Raw genomic sequence first — 25745 nt, 5'->3', positions numbered from 1 at the left:
AAAGTAAAAATAAAAAGATATGTCAAAGGCAAATAAAGCGAAACGTATATTTCATGACAAGCCTATATATTTACAATGAATGTAAAAAAAAAAAATTATTTACGTAAAGATTTTTTTCCTACCAGTAGTTATGTTAGAGGGGACAATAGTAAAACGAGCAAAGATTTTCTGGTATTTGAAGAAATATCCTACGATCATTTGTTAAGTGCTAATGCTTTGCATCTGGTTCTAAAAGAGTAACGGGAGCCAACAAATTATTTAAACTAAGAACAAACAGCTTAGAGTTGCACACTAAAAATAGACCTGTATGTTGAAGTAGGTTGTTGACTGTGGATTTTTTTTTAGAACAGGAATAAGAGGGCTGATGTCACCTAAAGACGTCAACACCCCCTCCTTAGATAAAAATGGACAAAAAAACAAAAGGTCTCAACTCCATGAGAAGAAATATATTGAGCAAAACATCCTATCATATTGATCTGATTTGTACAGAAATGTCATCGAAGGTATAACCCCACGTAGGTGCATTGTCAAATATAATTAACAGAACTAAGAGACATCAAGGACAGTGGTAAAGGAATTTCGAGTATACGACACCCAAACTATTCAGTAACATTCCCCCGAATCAAAAAATCTAGACACGCATTGAAAAACAAATTTAGCAAAGAAAATTAAGCCCAAGATAATGATAAACTGAAAACTACTACGCATGTACTGGATCCACCAGTAACCATTTAAATGATCTCTGATTCGAAAACTTCCAAAAATACACAATGATGAACTTTCGTGATTCAGTTATACAATTAATTGAAGTACAGTTACAAAGGTAATCGTCGACCGTGAAAATAGAGGAATTAATAGCTAATATACTTTTATTTATAGATCTGCTGAAGGATGAAATTAGAAATAAGAAAGAATTATCAAAAGAATGTAAATAGACATCACAAAGGCATAAAACGAGCAAGGGAGCCTTTCCAGAGAAACAACCGCCTACTACTACTGCTACCAGTTTGAACGTAAACTAAACATCTGTGAGGCTAATGACTAAATTACTATTACCTACTGCATGTGCATTGGCTTTTTGCCGTCATATGAAGTGACGTGTACCACTGAACAAGAGTGAATTCAATAAGCCAGAGAAGTGATGACGCGTCTTCTGTCGTCCATATTTTTTGTAATTATTTTTGACAGGTTACTGTTGTGTCATTCCAGTTCTTCGTGTGATGCAAATCAGGACATTTGTGATGCCGAAACGAATCCTGCCCATAAATATACCACAGGTAATACCTACCTAAGCCAATTTTAAGGGTTTCCAGTAACCTAGAGTTCAATTACCGGTTGTGTAGGCAAGTATAGCCTAAGTAGTAAGCTTTCATTTAGCTATGGTCAACTAGCTAGGCCTTTAAGCTTTGGTAAGCTAGAACATGCAAGCCTAAGCTATTAGGGGACCTAGAATTGGTGTAGTTTGGTGTAGTTTAACCTAAGCAATAATTAACCATATGGTAGATTAATATCTTGTTGAATACCTAGTGGGCTTTATGAACCAAGGTAGATCTAGGGTACTACCTATTCCGCGGTGGCCCAGACTATGGCAGTTGGGGTTTTTCTATTTAGTTTTAGGTACCTCCTGAACAAGAATTTTAAGTAATATTTGTTCGGACGACTGTAATTAACCCCTAGGGGCTATTAGGTACTAAACACAGCGAAATACATTGGACGCCTCAATCCCTAGTGGATATCGTATCCGCTGTTACGTTCCTTTCAGTCCGTGTGGAACTATTCTGTAGAATTACCTGAACCAAATGTTTTACCATAGAGAATGATGGGTTGGACCAAACTATTTATTTTTTTAAATTTCCAAATGAAAAATCCTGTAAAATAAAAGTTGTTCATTATTTTAACTACCTTAAAATGCTTTTGCCAAGTCAAAGGAAGGGTTGGTTAGATTGTATTCCCACCTGAAGGTGTCCATGTGTGTGAAGTGATTTTAATGTTTGCAAGGTATGACCAATGCCTGACCACTTGTCAGAACAGAAACTTAGGTAACTCATCGTTTTGCATTCTTGTGCTACCTATCTCCATTTTTCATCATTTTTGAAGTTGGACTCATTGAACTACTTCTTTCCATATGGGCAAGAATGTAGAATGGTGGGCAAGGCCAGAAATCCATACAACTAGTATTTCTGATGTCATTTAACCACACAACATAAGCAGGATTTTTGGATCTCATCAGAAAAAGTTTTGCTGGCAGTACATTGGCCCATCATTCCACAGTCCTTTGTAACTTAACATATGTTTTTTACATTTCATATCATTGTTTAAGCAACCAACTCCTTATTCTGTGTGTGTTTCCCTAAACCTATGGTACCTATGCTGTATATTGAACGATTTTAGTCAACTGTATGAAACCAGGATGTGCAGGAAATTCACCAATCATAGGTTAGTGTAATCAGTAAGTCACAAAAGCCTAAAGCCCAAAAATGTGGTAAGGCCAATTAAAGGGATGTAAATGTTACATAACCTCTCTTTACCTATTGTAGGATGTGAATTTTTACTGAAGGTTACCTCTCCCATGATCCCTAAACTAACTTACGAGTGGCATAAATACTGTAGAATAAAATCCAGGAATGCATCCTAGCCTAACATAATGCATGACAGCAAGTCTTACCTGGCAGGAATTGGGCATATGTAAGATTCTCCCCTTCTCGGACCTCCTTAATCTATCTTACAGTTACTACTCACCTTATTTTCCCTGTATTGGTCATATGCTTATATATATTTTACTAAAAGATAAAAGAAAGAAATCCTTGAAATTTTAAAGAAAACCAGTCACAAGAAGGCTTCTGTTATCAACAGCAAAAAAATTAGCACTCATCTTCTTGAAGGAAGGTTAATTCATCATTCTGTGGGCTGACCAGTACCTCCCCCTTAAGAAATACTGACCAGAAAGCACGTCCCTCCTTACAAGGGTGCTGGGTTTCCAACCATAGAGATGGCAGTAATTCGCCTCTTAGACACCAGGAATACTCTCATATAAAATATTCTGGTGCATAACCTTGGAAAAATACAAATTATCTTGAATTTTCTGTATTACCATTAAGATTTATATAAAATTTACAGTTTTATTGTAGTGTCTTACCGAACAATTATAGAGCCGTGATTTCCACGAGCGGCAGGATACTAAATTCAAATTTAGCGCGTCGGCGTCGCCAACACTGGTGGTGATGACGTCATCTCCCTCCACTCGCGGGAGAACCAGGTACAACTGCCCAGGTGAATCCAATTCTTTTCCTGCCGGCGTCCGGTGAACATCGGTGGTCGGTGCGGTTGGATGACTTTGCTTCGCTTTTTTTTTTCTGGTGGAATTGATCTTCGGAATTGGTGAAGTACTCTTTTTTGGCGTTGTTGTTATTTTGCTTTTTATTTAGGCGTTGCCATGTCGGATTCTAGTCCGTCGGGAGTTAGGTTTTGCATCTCAGGATGTAAAACTAGATTATCCAAGTTAGAATATGATTCTCACACTAAATGTGTTAAGTGTAGGGGACAGGTTTGTTCAGCAGATCGAACATGTAACGAGTGTAGTGATTGGACTGATTCTCAATGGAAGTTTTTTAGTTCATACTCGGAGAAATTAGCTAAAGACAGAATTAGAAAAGCAGCGCTTAGGGAAAGTAGACTTAGCTCTGCTTCGTCTTGCGATGCATCTGTTCCTTCTGTTTCTCCTCAAATTGTTATGTCTCCTTTAACTACACCTCCTATTCCTCCTACTAATCCCACTTCTCCGGCTTCCCGTGTAGTTTCTTCCGACACCATTGCCAGTCCTGGAATCGAGGTTAGATCAGAAATTTTCGGTACTAGCGAATACGGTTTTGCAACTTGGTAATTCAGTTAAGACGTTTTTGGAGAAAGCGGCCTCAGGTAAGAGTGTAGTTGAGGGTGCGTCTGTCTGTCCTGACACGTCTCCTAGACAAAGGTCACTGTCCAGCTCCCCCGCACCGGGGAGAAGACATACCGGAAGTCCAAGGGAGTCGATCGGGATTTGCCCACAGACAGGCGCCTCTCTTGTTGAGCCTGTTGCGCCTCAACAGGGCTCGGTTAAGCGTTGGAAAGGTGTTGCGGTCAGACGCCTTTCGAATGATTCAAGCGATTCGTCTCCGGTCGCGCGGCGCTCTTGGCGAGATTCGCCCGTTTCGCGTCCCTTAAAGAGGCGTTCAGGCGCCGATTCTTCGCCTCCTCCAGTCAAGCGGTATAAGGAGCCTGAGAGTAGGGTTGCGCCGCGGCCGTTAGCGGCTCGTTCGTCGCCTCAATCTGTGCCTTTTTCGGCTCCATCTACTAGTAGAGATTGTGGTTTTAGCGCTGTAGCTAGCAGTTCTAAGGGTGTTTTCTTTAGGCGCTTTTTTCGTCTGTTACGCCTGATGCGCCTGTTTCGCCTCGAATTTCGGCGGCTCCGAGCGAGGCGCAAGTAGTTTTTCCGCCTCCTGCTGAACATTTAGGCTCTTCCAAGCCTTCGTTAACTGTTTTTGATTCGTCTCTGGCGCCTTTGCGCAAGCAGTTAGAGATGTTAACCAACTGGATGAATGAGTCCAAGGGTGGTTCGAAACCTTCAGATCCGGTTGTAGTTCCGTCTACTTCTTCGGCGGTATCGGAGAATGAAGAAGAAGTAGAGGAGGAGGATTCACATCACCTCTCGTGTTATTCACGTCTCCTTAGATTTCTTCTGGTATCTTATCCAGATTATTTTGAGAAAGCGGCTCCGCGCTCCCCAACTTCGACTTTTTTGATGAGGAGGAAAACTTCAGACCCTCTCCTCCCAAAACTTGTTCTATCTAAAGCGGTTAGACAAATTCGTTGAAAGAGACGGAGAAATGGATGTCTATGAAAAGAGACTTAGGGAAGGCTCTTTTTGCTTACCCTCCCTCTAAGTTGCTTCGTAAGAGGTATAGGTTTTATGTAAACTGGGGAAGCTCCTTCTCTGGGAGTTTCTGCCTCCTCCCAGGGAGACTTCTCCAGTTTAATCGACTCCTCTAGAAGATCTGCTTTCGCCGCAGCGAAAGTTTTCTTTACAGCGCCTGAGTTTGGACCACGTTGTAAAGAATCAATTTAAACTTTTGGAAGTCTTTAGCTTCCTTGATTGGACTATTGGCGCTTTAGCGGCCAAGATCGAAGACTGTCCTTCTCTTTCCCAGGAGTTAGCGGAGGATTGGATTGGTGTTCTGTCTGTGCGGACAAATCCATTAGGGATGGATGTGATGAGTTAGCTTCGCTCATCGCCTTTGGTACCCTTAAGAAAAGGCAACTTTGGTGCTCCTTTGCTTCTAAAAGGGTTACGTCCCAACAGAAGTCTGCTCTCTTGTTTGCTCCTTTTGTGAAAGATAACCTCTTTCCAGACGATGTAGTGTTGTCAATTTCGTCTGCGCTAGATAAGAAATCTACTTCGGATTTACTGGCACAGTCTACTAAGAGACCTAAAGCTCCTGTGGAGACTGTTCCTTCGGTTTTCTCCTCTGGCCCAAGCGCCTTTTCGAGGGAGAAAACCCAAGCGCTTCTTTCGGCCGAAATCGAATTTGCGACCTCAGCCTAAGGCCTCGGCCCAAGGTTAACAAACCTTCCAAATGAAAGCTCGGTTCTTCATGCACCAGTGGGAGCCAGGCTGGCTCTGTTTTGGGAGGAATGGGAAACAGAGAGCAGAAGCCTGGGTAGTGCAAGTACTCAAGTTCGGCTATCGTATTCCTCTCGTTTCACCTCCCTCGCTCTCACCTGTGCCAATTCCATTCCAGGCATACTCTCCGGGCTCAGACAAATTTCTGGCGCTAGCCGCAGAAGTGGAAGCGCTTGTTCTCAAAGAAGCGATAGAACAGATAGAAGGGGATTTTCCTCCAGGCTTTTACAATCGCCTTTTTGTAGTTCCCAAGTCATCAGGGGGCTGGAGGCCGGTTTTGGATGTGAGCGCCCTGAACTTGCATGTCCAGAAAACAAAATTTCATATGGAGACCACTCGGTCGGGTTCTGGAGTCCATCAGACAGGGGGATTGGATGGTCTCTCTGGACATGCAAGACGCTTATTTTCACATTCCGATACATCGCGAATCTCGGAAGTACCTGAGGTTCATGTTCGAAGGCAAGGTGTTTCAATTTCGGGCGCTTTGCTTCGGACTAGCGACCGCTCCTCAAGTTTTCACCAGGGTTCTATCCCCGATAGGAAGCTGGCTACACATATTAGGAGTAAGAATCTCCCTCTATCTGGACGATTGGCTTCTCCGGTCGGAATCAGAGAGTCGGTGCATGAAGGACCCTTGGAACAACTCTGGATCTTGCCAGAAAGTTAGGAATTCTGGTCAACAACAGAAGGTCCCAGTTGGTTCCATCTCAGAGCATCCTTTATTTGGGGATGATTCTGAATGCTCAAGTTTTTCGGGCTTTTCTGTCCCCGAAGAGGGTTCAAGGCTGTCTGGAGACAGTTCAGGAGTTCTTGGACAAAAAGGTAAGTTCTGCCAATCAGTGGATGAGGCTCCTGGGCAAATTGACGTCAGTGGAGAAATTTGTGACGTTGGGAAGACTGCACATGAGACCTCTGCAGTTTTTCCTGAGAGCCTCTTGGTGCAGGAAGGACACAACCAGACTCGATTACCTTTTCCTGTCACAGATCAAATAAAAGAGGACCTAAGGTGGTGGCTCTCTCGAGCAAGGTTGGAAGAAGGGTTAGATTTACGACCCATCCTCCCGAACCTACAGTTCTTTTCCGACGCATCGGACACAGGTTGGGGAGCCCTACTGGGAAATCAACGGACTTCAGGAGCTTGGTCGGAGAAGGAGAAGAAGTTCCACATAAATGTAAGGAACTGTTAGCAATTTTCTTAGGGCTCAGACAGTTTCGGAGCTTAGTAGAAGGCCGAGTAGTGGCAGTGCATTCCGACAACTCCACGGCTCTCTCGTACGTGCGGAAACAGGGGGGGACTCAGTCTTTCTCTCTGTACGAAGTAGCCAAGGATCTCCTCCTGTGGTCAAACGAAGCGAAGGTTCAGCTAGTCCCGAGATTTGTTCCGGGAAAGATGAACGTCCTGGCGGACGAGTTAAGTCGTCAACAGCAAGTGTTACCTCTGGAGTGGACTTTGGACAACAAGATTTGTCAGAAACTTTGGCGCCTTGGGGACGACCGTCAATAGACCTGTTCGCGACATCGATGAACAACCGTCTTCCTCTCTTTTGTTCTCCAGTCCCAGATCCTCTAGCTTGGTCGGTGGACGCAATGCTGTTGGATTGGTCGGGTCTGGAAGCTTATGCATTCCCTCCGTTCGGTCTAATAAAGAGAGGTGCTGAACAAGTTCATGTCGCACAGCAATGTAACGCTAACGTTAATCGCTCCCTTTTGGCCCAGGAAAGAGTGGTTCCCGGACCTTCTCCAGTTGTTAGTAGACTTCCCCAGACTTCTTCCTCCAGAGAAGTGGCTTCTCAAACAACCTCACTTCAAGAGGTTCCACCAAAACTTGTCCGCTCTAGCTCTGACAGGGTTCAGACTGTCCGGAATCTTGTCAGAGCGAAAGGATTTTCAAGAAGAGCTGCAGAAGCTATCGCTCGTTGTAGGAGAGAGTCTTCTAACAAACTCTATCAAGGGAAGTGGAGAATCTTCAGAGAGTGGTGTAGAAGTGCTAAAGTCTCTACTTCTGCGACCTCTTTTAAAACAGAAATAGCAGATTTTCTTCTATTTCTTAGGAACTTTAAGAAACTGGCTCCTTCGACGATCAGAGGATATAGAGCCATGCTCTCTTCGGTTTTTCGACATCGAGGTTTGGATATTTCCTCCAATTCAGATCTGTCGGACCTCATTAGGTCTTTCGAAACCACTAAGCTCCCGCAAGATACAGTGGCTTGGAACTTAGATGTGGTTGCTTAAGTTCCTCATGGGGCCACCGTTTGAGCCTTTGAAGTCGGCTTCACTCAGGAACTTGACTAAGAAGGCACTCTTTCTTATTGCACTAGCTTCTGCTAAGCGTGTCAGCGAATTGCACGCTATAGACAAAAGAGTCGGTTTCTCTCAAGGCAATGCTGTATTTTCGGTATCTTTGACCTTTCTAGCCAAAAATGAGAATCCTTCTAATCCTTGGCCGAGGAGTTTTGTGGTAAGGAACTTATCTGATTTGGTTGGACATGAAGAGGAAGAAAGGCTCTTATGTCCAGTCAGGGCTATTAAGCAGTATCTGTTTGCCACTAAGGGTATCAGAGGACAATCTTCTAAGCTCTGGACCTCGGTTCAAAATCCCTCTCGTCCTCTTTCTAAGAATGCTATATCGTTCTTTATTAGAGAGCTTATCAGGGAAGCTCACTCGCAGTCCGAGAACGACAATCTTTCCGTTCTGAGAGTTAAAGCTCACGAGGTTAGAGCAGTGGCAACTTCTTTAGCATTCAGAAAGAATTTATCTTTAGCTTCGATTCTTCAGAGCACGTTCTGGAGATCGAATTCGGTTTTTTGCGAGTCATTATCTCAAAGAGATAGAAACGGTTTTCGAGAATTGTGAAAACGTTAGGTCCGGTGGCGGTTTCTGGCATGGTGTTGGGAGAAACGGCACAGGGGTCGTCACCTCTATGCTAACTTTTCACCTTGAATAGGTTGTCGAGTTCAAGGGAAGCTGGGGGTACTGAGTACCTGGGATACTCACCAGTCTGTTAGGTCAGATTTTACAATGGTTGGGTATATATGTTTTTAAATCTGGTGTTGGTGACAAATGTTTTGTATGATTGAATTTCTGGTCTTAGCCCAGGGCAAGGGCAATCTTTGTTGTTACTATCCTCTCCGTCAGTCAGCCTTGACTCGCTTGAACTACGGAAGGATTCCATCCTGTAGAGGCTAACTTTGGGCAAATTCCAATTCCTCTACAATAGTAAGAAGAGCACCGACCAGAGGCAGTAACAGTCTGCTGTAGCTCTCTTACAAGGTAAGGTACAACAGACACCTTGAGTGTTTACTGGTATTGCAATAAAATGTAACCATTTTAAAAAATACTTAGTGGGTCCACTGAATCCCACCTTTCCCAGAAATGTGTAATCAGCTCTATAAATTGTTCGGTAAGACACTACAATAAAAATGAAATTTTCATTATTAAAATGAAGTTTTATTGTATACTTACCGAACAATTATGATTATACCCACCCTCCTCCCCTTAGGTGGACGGACGGGCAGAAAGAATTGGATTCACCTGGGCAGTTGTACCTGGTTCTCCCGCGAGTGGAGGGAGATGACGTCATCACCACCAGTGTTGGCGACGCCGACGCGCTAAATTTGAATTTAGTATCCTGCCGCTCGTGGAAATCACGGCTCTATAATTGTTCGGTAAGTATACAATAAAACTTCATTTTAATAATGAAAATTTCATATCTCACAGTATGAGCTTGGAGATGGCTAGCTTTCGTGAAAGCCAAGGATAGAACTATTGATGGGATATTGTTATATCATCATTATTTCAGTCAAATTCCCCATTTCTTTTAATGAAATTGAGGTAGATATTTATTAATATGTTTGCTGTCATGTCCATATACTAAACAAGCCTTTTACTTTGTTATTCTGTAAGTACATAATGGTAACTTTATGTTTGACTCAGGACAAAATGGGCAGTGGCAGACCTATATTTCAAAGATCGAGGACGCTGTGTCATCATATACCCAGTGTGATAGTACTAAGTGTTCCTGTCACTATTCGCTCATCAAAAAAGATTTAGCAACTTTCAAGAATGGAATCAGTAAACCTCTCCTTCACTCAGCAAGAGACAGGTAAAATATGAAATGCTGGTAACTATAGTTTTGTACATGAACTTCCCTGCCAGATATATACTTAGCTTAGGTCTCTGACGTCACGACAGAAAATTCAAAACTCGCGGCACACGCTACAGGTAGGTCAGGTGATCTACCTTACCCGCCGCTGGGAGGCGGATGTAAGAACCAGTCCCCCTTTCTTGTGAGATTATTTTCTGTCGCGGGCTGGACAACACCTGTTGTTCAGTCCTTACGATAGTTAAATTCGTTCTCGTTGCCGACGATTTGGATTTTGGTGAAGTACCCTTTGTTTGTTGGCTTGGCATACGCTTTTTGGGACTGTTTTTGGATTTTCTTTTGGATTTCTCTTACAATATCTATAATCATGGATGATTCTGAAGTTAAGAAACCTAGTTTATTTAGGGTTTGTTCAGTGAAGGAATGTAAAGTTAGGCTTCCTAAAGCTGCATTAGATCCTCACTCTGTATGTACGTCTTGTAGAGGGAATGAATGCTCTTTTATTAACCCTTGCAAAGAGTGTGAGAATTTGGATGAGGATGGTTGGAAGGCTCTTTCTTCTTATGTGAGAAAGTTAGAGAAGGATAGGGTGCGCAAGGCTTCTTCAAGGAGCTCTAGTAGATCGAGGGTGAGTGAAGTTGACGCTGAGAATCCTGTAGTAGAAGTAGTTCCTTCTCCGGTTTTCAAGCCCAACCCCTGCGCCCAGCTTTGAACCCGAAGATTTCGTTTTCGGAAGTTGCTTCTGGGAGAGCCTCGATCAGGAGTAAGGAGAGCCTCTCGCTCGCTCTCGACAAGGTAAGAGTGATGATAGTGCAAGTGATCAGTGCAGTGCCCCTAGTGCAGTGGAGGGTTTTGCGTGACTGGACTCACTAACGCTTCCAGGCTAGACCTCTTCCAGACTCCCAGACCCAGTGGAGGAGGAAAGTCGAAAGCCGCAGAAGGTTAGGGAGAACCCCCACCGGTCAGGTGTCCCCTCGGCAGTTCCTGTTGCTCGTCTTCAGGCTGCCTTGGATCGAACCAAGAAAGGATTTATTGCGCCAGTGCTTCTCGTCTTCTTCGTCGCCTTCTCCTCAGCGTAGAGATGAGCGCCGCGGAGTCGTCTCGCCCTCTCAAGAGCCTGGAAGGCTCCTTGCGCCCTTCCTTCCAGCCCCGAATCCTTCGCGGAAGAACCAGAAGTGGAAAGCAAGAGAACCAAGATTTCGTCCGTTACGCTTCTCCTGTTCGCTCTCGGACTTCGTCCCCTGTAGAGGATTTAAGAGATCTCCTGCGCGTATCCTGGCAGGTCTGCAGGCGCAGATTGCGGCTTTAGCGGAGTCTATTGCTGGGACTTCTCATCGTCGGAAGGACGCCTCACTTCCGGTGAAGAAGTCTAAGAACGTTCCTTCGGCTAAATCTCCTCTGGCTAGAGAAGCTTTTGAGCCTGTTAGTAGGAGGTCAGAAGTGCAGGCTGAAGCTCGGGATCTTTCTCCGAGTAGGCTCTCCTCTCTTCCCAGCAAGAGTTGTGAGCATGTCAGGCGTAAGGAGCCGGACAGGCTCTCTCCTCAGGATTTCCGCTCCTCTTCAGTTAGGCGTCAAGAGCTTGACAGACGTCAAGAGCCTCGTTTTCGTCAGGAGCGAAGGAAGAGTTCTTCGCTGGTGGCCACTCTCCTTTTGACGGACGCTCGGAGCCTAGTAGGCGTCAAGAGCCTAGTAGGCGCCAAGAGCCTAGTAGGCGCCAAGAGCCTTGTAGGCGGCAGGCAACGGAAGCTTCTCCTCCGTTGGATCACTCCCGATTGGATAGGCGCTCAGTAGCCTTGTAAGCGCCGCGCTTCTGACAGGGAATCCTCTGTGGATGTTTTCTCTCCCCGTGGTGGCAGGCGTCAAGAGCCTGGCAGGGGTTTTGAGCCCGATAGGCACCAAGACCTGGCAGGCGTATTGAGGATGGCAGGCGCCAAGAGCTTAGCAGGCGCAGAGAGCCTGATAGGCGCTCTCCGTCCCTTATCCAGACGCTCTTCTGTGGAGTTAGAATTTGTTCGACAGACGAGACCTCCACTTGTAGGCGCTCTCATAGTAGGCGCTCCCCAAGTAGGCGCTCTCTAGCAGGCGCTCCCCAAGTAGGCTCTCTCCTGGGAGGCGCTCTCAAAGTAGGCGCTCTCCTGGTAGGCGCTCTTCTACTAGGCGCTCTCCTGGTAGGCGCTCCCCGTGTAAGCGCTCTCCCAGTGGATTTTCTCCCAGTAGGCGCTCTCCGAACAGGCGCTCCTCCAAAGGATTAGGCCTCTCTCCTCCGGGGCAGTAGAAGCTTCTAGACGTCATTCTTCGGAAGAATTTATTGGGGGATTCTGAGGAAGATTTGCCCAAGGATGCTTCGGTTTCTTCATATAAGAGACTGACAGACCTCCTCTTGCAAGATTTGGGGAGTCTCTTTCGGCCGTTGCTCCTGCCGTCTCCTTTCCCCGTCCTTATTTCAACGACCAATACGGCTAAAAAAGTTCTTCAGTCGTTAAGATGAAGCCTACAGTGTCTATGAAGAAGGCTCTGAAGAACTTTGACGACTGGTTGGTTTCAAAAGAAGAGAAAGGCAAGACAGTTTTTTCTTTTCCCCCGTCCAAGCTGACGGGTAAGATGGGGTTCTGGTACGAGTCAGGAGAGCCCTTGGGTCTGACCGCTTCTTCCCTCTTCTGCAGACTCGGACTTCTCTTCGTTGGTTGATTCCGCACGTCGCTCGGAGCTGAATTCTGCGAAGACGACGTGGTTTATGAGCGAGTTGGATCACCTTCTGAAGGGAATTGTTCCGAGTCTTAGAAGTTTTTAACTTTCTTGACTGGACCCTTGGAGTTTTGGCTAAGAGGACTCAAGAGCAAGACACTCTTTCGCCTGAAGACCTCCACGCAGTTCTGTCTTGTATGGACAAGGCAGTGAGAGACGGTTCCGGGGAAACTTGCTTCACATTTTTGGTGCAGGAGTAGTAAAGAAGAGGGCCGTTTTCAGCTCTTTCTTACCAAGTCGGTTTCTCACGCACAGAGAGCTTCCTTGCTGTATTCACAACTTTCCCCACACTCTTCCCGAAGAAGAATTATTAATGATATCTCCAGCTCGTTATCAGCAAAAGCGACGCAGGATATGCTGGCTCGCTCTGCTAGAATCCCGAAACCTTCGTTTCAACAGAAGACGAAGAAGGAGGTCTCAAAGTAGGCAAGAACCCTTTCGAGGAGGACCTTCGTCTCGCTCTTCTTTCCTCCAGAGGTTCGAGACCACCTAGAAGAAGAAGGACCTTCTCTCGGTCTATTAGGGCCAAGAAGTAAGTTCGTGTGTCCTCCAGACAACTGTGGGTGCCAGACTTCTGAACTTTGCAGATCTGGGCACGAAAGGGGGCGGACAACTGGTCCCTCGCGATCATCAAGAGGGGATAACCTCATTCCCTTTATCTCGAGACCACCCTTGACCACCATCCAAGGGCACTGGTGGCCAAATACAAAGACCCACTAATTGAATCAAGCCCTCGCTCTAGCGGTAGAGCTGATGTTAGAGAAAGAGGCAATAGAGATGGTTCAGGACCCTCTTTCAGCGGGGTTCTACAACCGTCTGTTCCTAGTTCCCAAGAACTCAGGAGAATGGTGGCCGGTTCTGGATGTGAGCGCCCTGAATGTCTTTTGTGAAGAAGAGGAAGTTCGCTATGGAGACGACGTCATCAGTCTTAGCAGCTCTTCGTCCCGGGGACTGGATGGTGTCGCTGGACCTTCAGGACGCTTACTTCCAATGTGCCGATCCATCTTTCTTCTCGCAAATTTCTCAGATTCATGTGGGAGGGAACGTTTTTTCAGTTCAGGGCCCTATGCTTCGGCCTTTCCACGGACCCCCCAAGTATTCACAGGACTGATGAAGAACGTTGCCCAGTGGCTTCAATCTCGAGGGGAGTGAGGATTTACCCTTCTACCTTGGACGATTGGCTTGTATCAGGGCCAAATCCAAGGAGAAAATGTCTGGAGGAACTTAACGAGTGGACGTTGAATCTAGCACTTGCTCTGGGTTTGCTAGTGAATTTCGAGAAGTCACAGCTAATCCCCAGTCAAGAGTGTATCTATCTGGGGATTCTGATGGCTTCTCAGGGTTTTTTCGGCGTATCCGTCCCCAGAGAGGATAACCCGAGGTTTGGAGAAGGTAGCAATCTTTCTAGAGAAAGATGTATGCACAGCGAGGGAGTGGATGAGTCTGTTGGGGACACTCCTCGCTGGAGCAATTCGTTTCTCTAGGAAGGTTGCACCTCAGACCCTACAGTTCTTCCTGACGAGGAACTGGGATCGAAAATCTCAAGGTCTGGACTTTGCGTTCAAGATTTCGCAAGAGATAAAGGAGGATCTACGTTGGTGGCTAGACCCTCTATTGTTCAAGGAAGGCCTTTCCTTGCAGGTTCGGACCCCAACCTAGTGTTATATGCAGACGCTTTGGACTAGGTTGGGGAGCTACTTTCGGGTCGAGAGAAGTGTCAGGCACCTGGATGGGGGATCAGGTGTCCTGGCACATCAACAAGAAGGAGCTAACAGCGATTTGGTTAGCTCTCACGACCTTCGAACCCCTCGTAAAAGGGAAATATGTTCAGTTATCAACTCGGACAACACCACAGCCCTGGCTTACATTCGGAAACAGGGGGGGACTCACTCTTTCTCCCTGTACGAGACAGCGAGATCGCTCCTCCTGTGGTCAGAGGAAAGGAAGATAAGGCTTCTCACCAGGTTCGTACAGGGAGAAAGAAATGTCAGAGCGGATCTGCTAAGCAGAAGGAATCAAGTCCTTCCCTCAGAGTGGACTCTGCACGCGGACGTATGCCAGGAGCTGTGGAGGACGTGGGGCAGGCCCCATCTCGATCTATTTCGCGACCCCTCCAGGAAATGCGAGGATAGATCTATACTGCTCCCCTATTGCAGACCCAAGAGCAGTGGCAATAGATGCATTCCTGATGGATTGGAGGAATCTGGATCTTTACGCGTTCCCGCCTTTCAAGATTCTAGGGGAAACGTTAAGGAAGTTCGCAGCTTCAGAGGGAGCAAGGATGACTTTGATAGCTCCGTTCTGGCCCGCCCACGACTGGTTCACAGAGGTACTGGAATGGCTGGTGGATGTCCCAAGATCCCTACCACTAAGAGTCGATCTGCTCAAACAGCCCCACTTCGACAGGTTTCACAAAAACCTCCCCGCTCTCAGTCTGACTGGATTCAGACTATCAAGAGTCTCGTCAGAGCTAAGGGCTTTTCGGGGGGGGGGGGGGGGCAAAGTCTGCCAAAGGGCTATTGCCAATGCACGTAGACCTTCCACATCTAGAGTCTACCAGTCGAAGTGGGATGTTTTTCGACGTTGGTGCAAGGACTCATAAAGTTTCCTCCTCCAGTACCTCTGACTCAGATAGCAGATTTCCTTATCTTCCTGAGGGAAAAATGCGGGTTAGTTGTCTCCACCATCAAGGGATACAGGAGCATGCTTTCCTCAGTTTTTCGTCATAGAGGATTAAACATATCTGAAGACAAGGACCTCCATGATTTAATCAGATCATTTGAAATGGTTAAAAGAACCTCCTCCTTAGTTCCTAGCTGGAATCTAGATGTTGTGCTGCTCTTCCTGAGGTCCTCAAGGTTCGAACCTCCCCATACAGCTTTGTTCAGAGACCTTTCGATGAAGACTCTTTTTCTCTGTGCGTTAGCGTCAGCGAAGAGGGTCAGCGAGCTGCAGGCTCTAGAAGGTGAGGTAGGTTTCCAAGGAGGCTCCGCGGTTTGCTCTTTTCTTCCGGCTTTCCTAGCCAAGAATAAAAACCCTTCTTCACCGTGGCCCAGGAGCTTTGAAATCAAAAGCTTATCCTCCTTAGTTGGGACAGAAGAGGAGAGATCTCTTTGCCTGGTGAGAAGCCTGAAATTTTATCTTCAGAGGAAGAAAAGGACTTGCTGCTAATGAAAGCAATCTCTGGTGCTCTGTAAGGGACCCAGTAGGCCTTATCTAAAAAATGCCCTCTCATTCTTTATCAGGAATGTTATTAGAGAAGCACACTTCTTGCAATCAGCAACAGTTTAGCCCCTTCTGAAAGTCAAGGCGCACGAAGTAGGGCCATCGCGACGTCTTTGGCTTTCAAGAAGAAAATTTTGTCATTACAAAACCTTATGAAGGGCCACTTTTTGGAGGTGTGAATCAGTCTTCTCCAATCACTACCTAAAGGACGTATCGATTACGTATGAAAAGTGTTTTGTGCTAGGCCCTTACGTATCGGCGGATTCAGTGCTGGGGCAGGGAGCTGAAACACATCCTTTTTAATCCTTTTCCCTGTTAGTTTTAATTTTGAGTTTTTGGTTGTACGAAGGAGGTTGCAGGAGGCAACTCCTTCTTTCGTATACTAATGTTAGTATTTGGTTAGGTGATCGGTTGTGCTTGAGGCTCCTTGCAATTGGTAGTGATAGGCTCTGGCATGTAAGCGGATTGATCCCCATTGACCAGATCCTGCTTGGATTCTGCCAAGTAAGTGGACTCAGTTCCCATTGGTAGACCCAAAGAGTTCTTCAGCCATAGGTCACGCCCTCGCTGAGACTCTTTAGGCAACGCAGACTAATGGACAGTAACTATCAAGTCTTCTGCCTAAATCAGGTAAGAACCAGAGGTTTATATTTTTTATTCCTTTAACATGTGTTGTCCCCACTTTCTAAGTAAGTATGTGTCTCTTTCCCTTCACCAAGGGTGTCAATCAGCTAAGTATATATCTGGCAGGGAAGTTCATGTACAAAAATGATATTGTTAGTATACAATAAAGTTTTGTACATACTTACCTGGCAGATATATACGATTGATGGCCCGCCCAGCCTCCCCTCAGGAGACAGGTGGAAGAAAATAACCTGACAAGAAAGGGGGACTGGTTCTTACATCCGCCTCCCAGCAGCGGGTAAGGTAGATCACCTGACCTACCTGTAGCGTGTGCCGCGAGTTTTGAATTTTCTGTCGTGACGTCAGAGACCTAAGCTAAGTATATATCTGCCAGGTAAGTATGTACAAAACTTTATTGTATACTAACAATATCATTTTTTCATACATTACATCAGGATAATAAAAGATCTTCCATTATCCACATGATTCACTCTCTTTTTTTCTAGCCCCTCCTCATCCATGTAAATTTTGGTAATTGCTTCTGTAATTATCAAACAACTTGGACATCAGGAAAGCATTGAATGCAATACTGAATGATAAAATGGTTATGGAATGCTCTTTTTCATTGTGTGTTTACATTCAAGTTAAGGGAAAAGAGTTGTTCTCTGAGATGACTGAAAACTGTAGTCAAGGAAGTGATTCATGACTTTCACCTATCCTCTGTACCCTGCTGATTTTACCTCCTTCAAAGCATAAGTTTGATAAGGAGTTTGTATACAAGGAAAATTTAAGCTGAACTTAGTGCATTGCAAAATACACTGCAGTTTTATAAGTTGTGTATGATTTTTTCTAAAGTTGCACGGTCATACTTACCAAGTTGGAGTTAAGATTATCTTTACACTTAGACTTGGTGCCTTTTGTACTGGATTTTCCTTTCAGATCACTTTTATAACTGCTAGTATTACTTAAATCAATTTATACATTTTTAAATACTGTGCAGTCCTTTAAAGGTATTAGGATGTACAGTGGTACCTCGAGATACGAAATTAATCTGTTCCGAGGCGGCTTTCGTATCATGGGCTTTTTATAAAGTGTATTAGTGTACAAGAAGTACTGTATATGTACATACATACTTATGTAGTAAAATGTGGAACCTTACCTTTCGAGTGAGGCTATCTCCAAAAGTGGCGACAGAGGAGGACAAAGGGCAGAAAACTTCGTATAGTACGTACACTTAATTTTACGAAACACATTAAAAAATGTCAGGAAACATAAACTAAACTTTACGAAACACATTAACAAAGCTTGTAATATTTTACAAAAAACTTAAAATAAATTTTTTTTCTCTTTTTTTATTTTTGTACATGAACTTCCCTGCCAGATATATACTTAGCTATAGTCTCCGACGTTCCGACAGAATTTCAAATCTCGCGGCACACGCGACAGGTAGGTCAGGTGGTCTACCTTACCCGCCGCTGGGTGGCGGGCGTATGAACCAATCTATCTCTCCAGCCAGATTTTTTTCTGTCGCTGAAGCGATAACAACTGTTGTCGGTTCATTCCGATATATTCTTCATTTCTCGCTTGCCTGGAGATTGATTTGGACATTTTGGTGACGTATTCGCTCTATGTTGGCTTGGCATACGCTGATTGTGGACCGTTATTGACTTTGCGCTGGATTTTCCTGTAGAATGTCTGATTTTGATTCTGTTTCCAAAACTCCGGTTTTGTTTAGAGTATGTGTGACCGATGGATGTAAGGTGAGGTTACCGAAAGCTGCGGTTGACCCTCACACTTTCTGTGTTAAATGTAGGGGGAATGAATGTTCGTTTAGTAACCCGTGTCAAGAGTGTGAGGTTTTGAACGAAGATGAATATAAGGCTCTTTCTTCTTATATTAGGAAACTTGAAAGGGATAGGTACGTAAAGCTCTTCAAGAGTTCGAGCAGGTCGAGATGAGTGAGAATGAAACTAACATTAATGTAGTTTTAGAACCTTCCTCCCAGGTCTCAGCTCCTGCTCCCCGCACCGAAGCCGTAGATTCGTCCTTCGGAGGCGGCGGCCTCAAAAGCTTCCTTGTGTTCTAAGGAAGACAAGAATCTTCGTACTGATCGAGTAAGAGTGTCAGTGATGATAAGTGCAGTGTACCCAGTGATGTGGAGGGTGCGTCTGACCGGCTCCTTAGTGCCTCCAGGCCTAGACCTCTTCCAGACTCCCAGTTCCAGTGGAGGAGGAAAGTCGAAAGCCGCAGGAGGGCTAGGGAGAGCCCCCACCGGTCAGGCGTCCCCTCGGCAGATCCTGAAGTTCGCTCCCCAGGCTGCCTTGGATCGTAAGAAGAAGAATATTCTTCGCCAGTGTTTTTCGTCATCCTCTTCTCCTTCGCCGAAGCGTGGTTGGAGCTCTAAGGAGGCGTCACGCCCGTTGAAGAGGGCTGCGGAGGCTCCCTTCAGTACGTTAGCGTCCAGCCCAGAAGACTTTTCTGATGTAGCTTCCTTGCAAGCAAAGAAGCCTAGGAGATCCGGTGATCGCCCTCCTTCTCCCGCGCCTCGCGCTGAGCTTGCTTCGGAAGAAGATCCTGGGGACTCTCCTTCTCGAGTGCTAGCGGGCCTACAAGCTCAGAATCACAGCCTTAAAAGGCGGACTCCTTGGCATCGAGATCGCGTAGAAGGAAGGATTTGTCTCTCCCGATCAAGAGATCGAGGCGCGTTTCGTCGGAAGAGCGCTCTCCTTGTAATCGGCGTTCTCCTTCTTTGAGGATTCTTCTCACATCGTAACATTTCACGAGAGGACACCACTCCCGCTCGGAGGTGTCGAGACGCCATCGACGGATAGGCGCTCCTTGGACTATGAAGATATTTCCTCAAATCGGATTCCTGCCTCGGGTAGACGCTCAGACCCCTTCTGTTTCTCCTTCTTCTAGAGTTCGTGCAAGAAGAGAGAGTCGCTCAGGTCATAGAAGACTTGGTTCGTCGTCTCCGTCTCATCTTTCTTCTCCTCGTCTTCTCAGAGAACCTAGGGAATGCCCTTCTGAAAGTAGGCGCACTTCTCCTTCCGACTACTGTATCGGGCGTCGGATACGTGACTGGTAGGCGCTCATCGCATGGAGTTCGCTCCTCCCCTGTAAGACATCAAGAGTCTAGTAGGAGCCCTGCTCCTGTAAGCGTCATTCGTTTAGTAGCTGTTCTCCTGGAGAAAGACACCTTGATCCTCGTTTGCTTCGTTCTCCTAGTAGGCGCTCTTCGTTCTCGAGACTCCCTACTCCTGATCGGTCCTCCTCTTGCTAGAAGTCAAGAATGCCTCAAGCGCCCTGATTCTGTTAGGCGCTCGGAGCCTTACAGACGTTCTCCCCTTGGTAAGGACCAAGATCTCGCAGAACGCCCTGTTTCGTTTAAGCGCTCGGAGCGTAGCAGCCGCTCTCCGCTTCGTAGGCATCAAGAGCCTCTCAAGCGCCCTGCTCCTGAAAGGCGCCCTATTTTAGCAACGTTTCGCCGCTTGGTAGGCGCCAGGATTCCACTAAGCGCCCTGTGACAAGATAGGCGCTCGGCGCCTAGTAGCCGCTCTCCTCACGATCGGCGCCAGGATCTTAGCAGGCGCTCTCCCTCTCGTAGTTTCCCTAGGGATAGACGTGGTCTTTCTAGAGAAAGGAGTCCTTCCTCTTTTGCTGTTAAGAGTTTGTCTGCATTTAGGTAGGAATGCGAGGTTAGACAAGAATTTTCGGATAAGCGTCCTTCTTTTACAACTCGTCGTTCTCCTGTACGCCTTTCTACTTTGGAATCTTCTCCTCATTCAAGACGTTTGTCTCCTTCATCGCACTGTACCCCAGCTAGGAAATCATCTAAGGATTCTCATAAGGATCCTCATCCCCGTTCTCCTCCTCAAGAAGACCAGGAAGCCTCTGAGGAAGAAAACTAATACTTCGGCAACAGTTTCTTCGTACAAGAAGCTCACAGAGCTTCTCCTTCAGGAGTTCGGAGAGTCTTTGAGCCCTACTGCTCCTCCTTCTCCACAACTCGTTGTTCTCCACAGCGAAAGCAACGAAAGGATCTTCGTGTGTGAGAATGAAACAGACTCTTTCTATAAGAAAGCGCTCAAGAGTTTCGGTTCATGGATGCGTACTAAAGAAGAAGCGGGGAAAACAATGTTTGCCTTCCCTCCGTCGAAGCTTTCAGGACGGACAGGATTTTGGTATGAGACAGGAGAACCCTTGGGACTGGGCCTTCCGTCTTCAGCTGACGCAGATTTTTCGGCACTAGTAGACGCCACTAGAAGATCAGCTTTGAATTCGGCCAAAACTACGTGGGCAATGAATGAAATGGATCACATTCTAAAAGGCATTTTTAGAGTCTTGGAAGTTTTCAACTTTCTCGATTGGTCCCTCGGAGTCCTAGCCAAGAAAACTCAAGGACCGGACACGTTTTCTCCAGGAGGATTTGAATTGTGTCTTATCCTGTATGGATAAATCGGTGAGAGAATGGGGGCGGCCAGCGAAATAGCTTCACTGTTTGGAGCAGGGGTCTTGAAGAAAAGATCAGTATTTTGCTCATTTTTAACAAAGTCGGTCTCACATGCTCCAGAGATCGTCTTTGCTTTTTGGCCCTCTCTCTACACAGCTGTTTCCTAAACACCTGGTTCTAGACATTCGAAGGCTCTCTCTGCCAAAGCTACGCAGGACCTTCTAGCGCAGTCTGCAAGGAAGCCGCGCCCTACCTTCCAGACTAAGACAAAGAAGCTAAGCCGACCTCTCAGGAACCCTTTCGAGGGGCATCTACCTCTAGATCCTCTTCGTTCAGAGGTCGGAAACCAAATAGAAGAGGGAGGACTTTTACGAAGTCAATCAAACCTCCCAAGTAAGACTCAAGTCCTTCAGACAACTGTAGGCGCCAGGCTTTTACAGTTTGCAGAAGTCTGGGCCCAGAAAGACGCAGATGCCTGGACCCTGTCAATTTTGAGGAAGGGCTATCTAATCCCGTTCTCTTCGAGGCTCCCTTGACGAATACCCCGAGGGAGTTGACGGCCAGATACAGGGACCCCATCATGAATCAAGCCCTCCGACTAGCGGTAGATCAGATGCTGGAAAAGGAGGCGATCGAACTAGTGGCAGATCATCTTTCGGCAGGCTTTTACAACCGGCTGCCTGTTCCTAGTTCCGAAACTCCTCAGGGGGATGGAGGACCGGTTGTTATGGATGTAAGCGCCCTGAACTTCTTCGTCGAAAAGAAGAAGTTTCACGATGGAGACCACTGCCTCGGTGTTAGCAGCACTCCGTCCAGGGGACTGGATGGTGGGTCCTTGGACTTACAGGACGCTTACTTCCACGTACCAATCCATCCTTCCTCGAGGAAGTTTCTAAGATTCATGATGGGAGGAAGAATCTTCCAATTCAGGGCCCTGTGTTTTGGCCTCTCCACGGCCCCCAAGTATTTACGGCCATCATGAGGAATGTGGCACAATGGCTTCACCTAGAAGGGGTGAGGATTTCGCTCTATCTCGACGATTGGCTTATAAGGGCCAATTCCAGAGATCGTTGTCTGAAGGACTTGAAGAAAACCCTGGATTTGACTTATTCCTTAGGACTTCTGGTCAATCTGCAGAAGTCAAGTCTGATTCCCGCTCAAGAGTGCGTTATCTGGGGATCCAGATGAACTCTCTGAGTTTTCGGGCTTTTCCGTCACAGGAGGAGGATAGCCCGGGACTCGAAAAAGTAACAACCTTCTTAGGGAAAGAAGTATGCACAGTGGGAGAGTGGATGAGTCTGCTGGGGACGCTCTCCTCACTGGAGCAATTTGTTTCCCTAGGAAGGTTGCACCTGAGACCGCTCCAATTCTTTCTTCATCGGAATTGGAGTCGTCCTTCTCAGGATTTGAAGTTCTCCCTGTCAATTACTCTTCAAATCAAGAAGGAGTTAGCATGGTGGGCGGATCCCGACAAGTTCTCGCAGGGACTGCCTCTTCAATCCCAGAACCCCAGCCTGGTGTTGTTCTCCGATGCGTCGGAAACAGGTTGGGGGGCGACTCTGGGAACCAAGGAGGTGTCAGGAACCTGGATGGGGGACCAGTCTTCCTGGCACATCAAAAGGAAAGAACTAATAGCCGTGTGGCTTGCTCTGAAGGAGTTCGAGTCAGATGTGACAGGAGCAGTTGTGCAAATAAACTCGGACAACACCACGGCTCTGGCATACATCAGGAAACAGGGGGGGACGCATTCCTTCTCTCTGTACGAAACAGCAAGAGATCTTCTTCTGTGGACAGAAGAAAGGGGGATAAAACTTCTCACCAGATTCGTACAGGGAGAAAGGAATGTAAGGGCAGATCTCCTCAGCAGGAAAGATCAGGTCCTTCCCACAGAGTGGACTCTGCACCAAGATGTTTGCCAGAGCCTTTGGAAGTTGTGGGGCAGGCCTCTCTTAGACCTGTTTGCAACTTCAAAGAACAAAAGACTGGATCTGTATTGCTCTCCCATCTCGGATCCAGGAGCAATAGGGATAGACGCTCTCCTACTCGATTGGAAAGGACTCGATGTATACGCGTTTCCCCCCTTCAGATTCTTGGGGTTGACTTTAAAAAAGTTCGCAGAGTCAGATTCCACGAGGATGACTTTGATAGCTCCCTTTTGGCCAGCACAAGATTGGTTCACAGAGGGTGCTGGAATGGGCTAGTGGATTTTCCGAAGATCGCTTCCTCTAAGGAGCGATCTACTCAGACAGCCCCACTTCGACAGGTACCACAAAAACCTCCCCGCTCTCAGTCTGACTGGCTTCAGACTGTCCAGAAACTGGTCAGAGCGAAAGGCTTTTCGTCAGCAGCTGCTAAGGCAATCGCTAGAGCGAGGAGGTCTTCCACATTACGAGTGTACCAATCGAAGTGGGATGTCTTTCAGAAGATGGTGCAAGAGGAATAACGTTTCCTCTTCCAGTACCTCTGTGAATCAAATTGCAGACTTCTTATTATTCTTAAGACAAGAATGTGGCTTAGTCGTTTCGACGATTAAAGGCTATCGTAGTATGTTGGCGAATGTCTTCAGGCACAGGGGCCTCAACTTATCGGAAGATAAGGACCTACAGGACCTTATTAGGTCTTTTAACACAACGAAAATGCAGTATCCTAAGACACCTAGCTGGAATTTGGATGTAGTCCTTCAATTCCTTGGGTCCTCTAGGTTTGAACCCCCTAATTCAGCCTCATTCAGAGACCTTACCAGGAAAGACTCTGTTTTTGATGGCTCTAGCTTCCGCCCCAGAAGAGTGAGTGAGCTTCAGGCGATTGATGGTAATGTGGGTTTTAAGGAGGACTCTCTCATTTGCTCTTTCCTTCCTGGTTTTCTTGCAAAGAATGAGAACCCATCAAGTCCATGGCCCAAGAACTTCGAGATTCGTGGGTTATCTTCTTTGGTAGGAGAAGAACCCGAGAGAACTCTTTGCCCAGTGAGAATGGTGAAATACTACATTAGAAGAAAGAGCAACTGAAAGCCAACCGAGAGGTCCTGTGGTGTTCAGTAAAAGAGCCTACTCGTCCATTGTCGAAGAACGCATTGTCCTTCTTCTTGAGAAGCCTCATCAAAGAAAGCACACGATCCTGCAGAGAAGAACATCTTAGGCTTCTTAAAGTGAAAGCACACGAAGTAAGAGCCCATGCAACTTCTCTTGCTTTCAACAAGAATATGTCCGTGCGAAATCTGATGGAGACAACATTCTGGAGATGTCAGTCAGTGTTCGCGAACCACTACTTACGTGATGTGAGAATCACTTACGAAAAATGCTTCGCCTTGGGCCCGTACGTATCTGCAGGATTCAGTGCTGGGGCAGGGAGCTGGAACTCATCCTGTTTAGTAGTATAAATTTTTCCCCCTTGTATTTGTAGTATAAATTTTTGCCCCCCTTGTATTTGTTGGTTTTGGCGCCTTAAAGAGGATGCATGAAGGCATCTCTTTAGGTCGTAATACTATCTTTAGTAGTTTGGTTAGGTGGTCTGATGAGTGTGGCTCCTTGCAGTAGTAGTGGTTAGGACCTGTTAAGATAGGGACGAACTCCCTTTAACAGGATCCGACTTGGATTCTACCACACAAAGGGATCACATATCCCAGTGGTAGATCCGAGAGTCTTTCAGCATCAGGTCACGTCCTAGCTGTAGCTCTCCAGGCAACGCAGACTCAGAGATAATATCAATGAAGTCTTCTGCCTGAACAGGTAAGAACCAAGGTTATTTATATCCTACAACATCAGTTGTTTCTTATCTCTCCTTATTACTTTAGCTGTCTCTTACCCTCCACCAAGGGTGCCAATCAGCTAAGTATATATCTGGCAGGGAAGTTCATGTACAAAAATGATATTGTTAAACTACAATAAAGTTTTGTACATACTTACCTGGCAGATATATATGTCTAATGGCCCACCCAGCCTCCCCTCAGGAGACAGGTGAAAGAGAAAAAATCTGGCTGGAGAGATAGATTGGTTCATACGCCCGCCACCCAGCGGCGGGTAAGGTAGACCACCTGACCTACCTGTCGCGTGTGCCGCGAGATTTGAAATTCTGTCGGAACGTCGGAGGACTATAGCTAAGTATATATCTGCCAGGTAAGTATGTACAAAACTTTATTGTAGTTTAACAATATCATTTTTACATTATTTTTCTTACTTTTTTTATACTTTACGCTTTTTTTTTTTTTTTTTTTTTTTACAAAAATTTGAATTTCTTTACCACTTTCAACTTTCTGTTTTTTCATAGTATCAATTGGATCTTCCTTTTAGCTTACTCCTGCTAGCATTAAAGGCCTCTTTAAAAAATAACTATCCAAGGAAGATTGCTTCTGCCTGCTTTTCAAAATGCTCCTGAAACTACTCAGGCAAAGGTCATCGAACTGTGCAAGCATACGATCTGTGTAAGCCTTTTCGGGGTGTCTCTTTTCTACAAATGATTGCAACTTATGAAAAGCAGCTAGAGCATCCTTAATTTCTGCCATTGTCATAGGGTCGTCCTCCTCCTCCTCACCGCTGTTAGAGAACTCTTCTTGAACAACGTTATGTTGCATGGCCTCCAACTCCTTCAGGTCATCCGTCGTAAGCTCCTCTTGGTGCTCCTCGAGAAGGTCAATGATGTCGTCCTTATCAACGACCAGCCACATGGACTTGCCGAGTGCAACGATCTCGTCAAGATCTGGTTGTGAAACAGTTTCAGGATCGTCAACTGTTCCTGAATCTGCAGCACCAGCTTCGCCCACGTCGAATCCCTTGAAGTCTCGGGCATATACGGCATCAGGCCAGAGTTTCCTCCACGAAGAATTCAAGGTTCACCTCGAAACCTCCTGCCAAGCTTGGTCGATGAGTCAGATGTATATCACAACATCGAAATGCTCCTTCAAAATTCATGCAAGGTGAGGTTTGTGGTATCGGTGATGTCA

At 46.1% G+C, this 25745-nt stretch overlaps 2 protein-coding genes across 2 annotated transcripts in view; both read left to right on the top strand.

Moving 5' to 3' along the window:
• LOC135215359 (uncharacterized) overlaps positions 1–25745 on the top strand; it is a 519194-nt gene that overhangs the window by 208178 nt on the left and 285271 nt on the right. The window lies entirely within an intron of this gene.
• Positions 980–25745, top strand: part of LOC135215353 (O-glucosyltransferase rumi homolog) — a 61999-nt gene continuing 37233 nt past the window's right edge. The window contains exons 1-2 of the mRNA XM_064249912.1: positions 980–1277; positions 9591–9759. Of these exons, the coding sequence (XP_064105982.1) occupies positions 1142–1277; positions 9591–9759 (305 nt within the window). The 5' untranslated portion in view covers positions 980–1141. The remainder of the gene's footprint in view (positions 1278–9590; positions 9760–25745) is intronic.

This window comes from Macrobrachium nipponense, chromosome 5, assembly GCF_015104395.2.
Source record: "Macrobrachium nipponense isolate FS-2020 chromosome 5, ASM1510439v2, whole genome shotgun sequence".
NCBI classification, from domain to species: Eukaryota; Metazoa; Arthropoda; class Malacostraca; order Decapoda; family Palaemonidae; genus Macrobrachium; species Macrobrachium nipponense.
The sequence above is the reverse complement of the archived record's forward strand: the minus strand, read 5'-3'. Positions and strand labels throughout refer to the sequence as shown.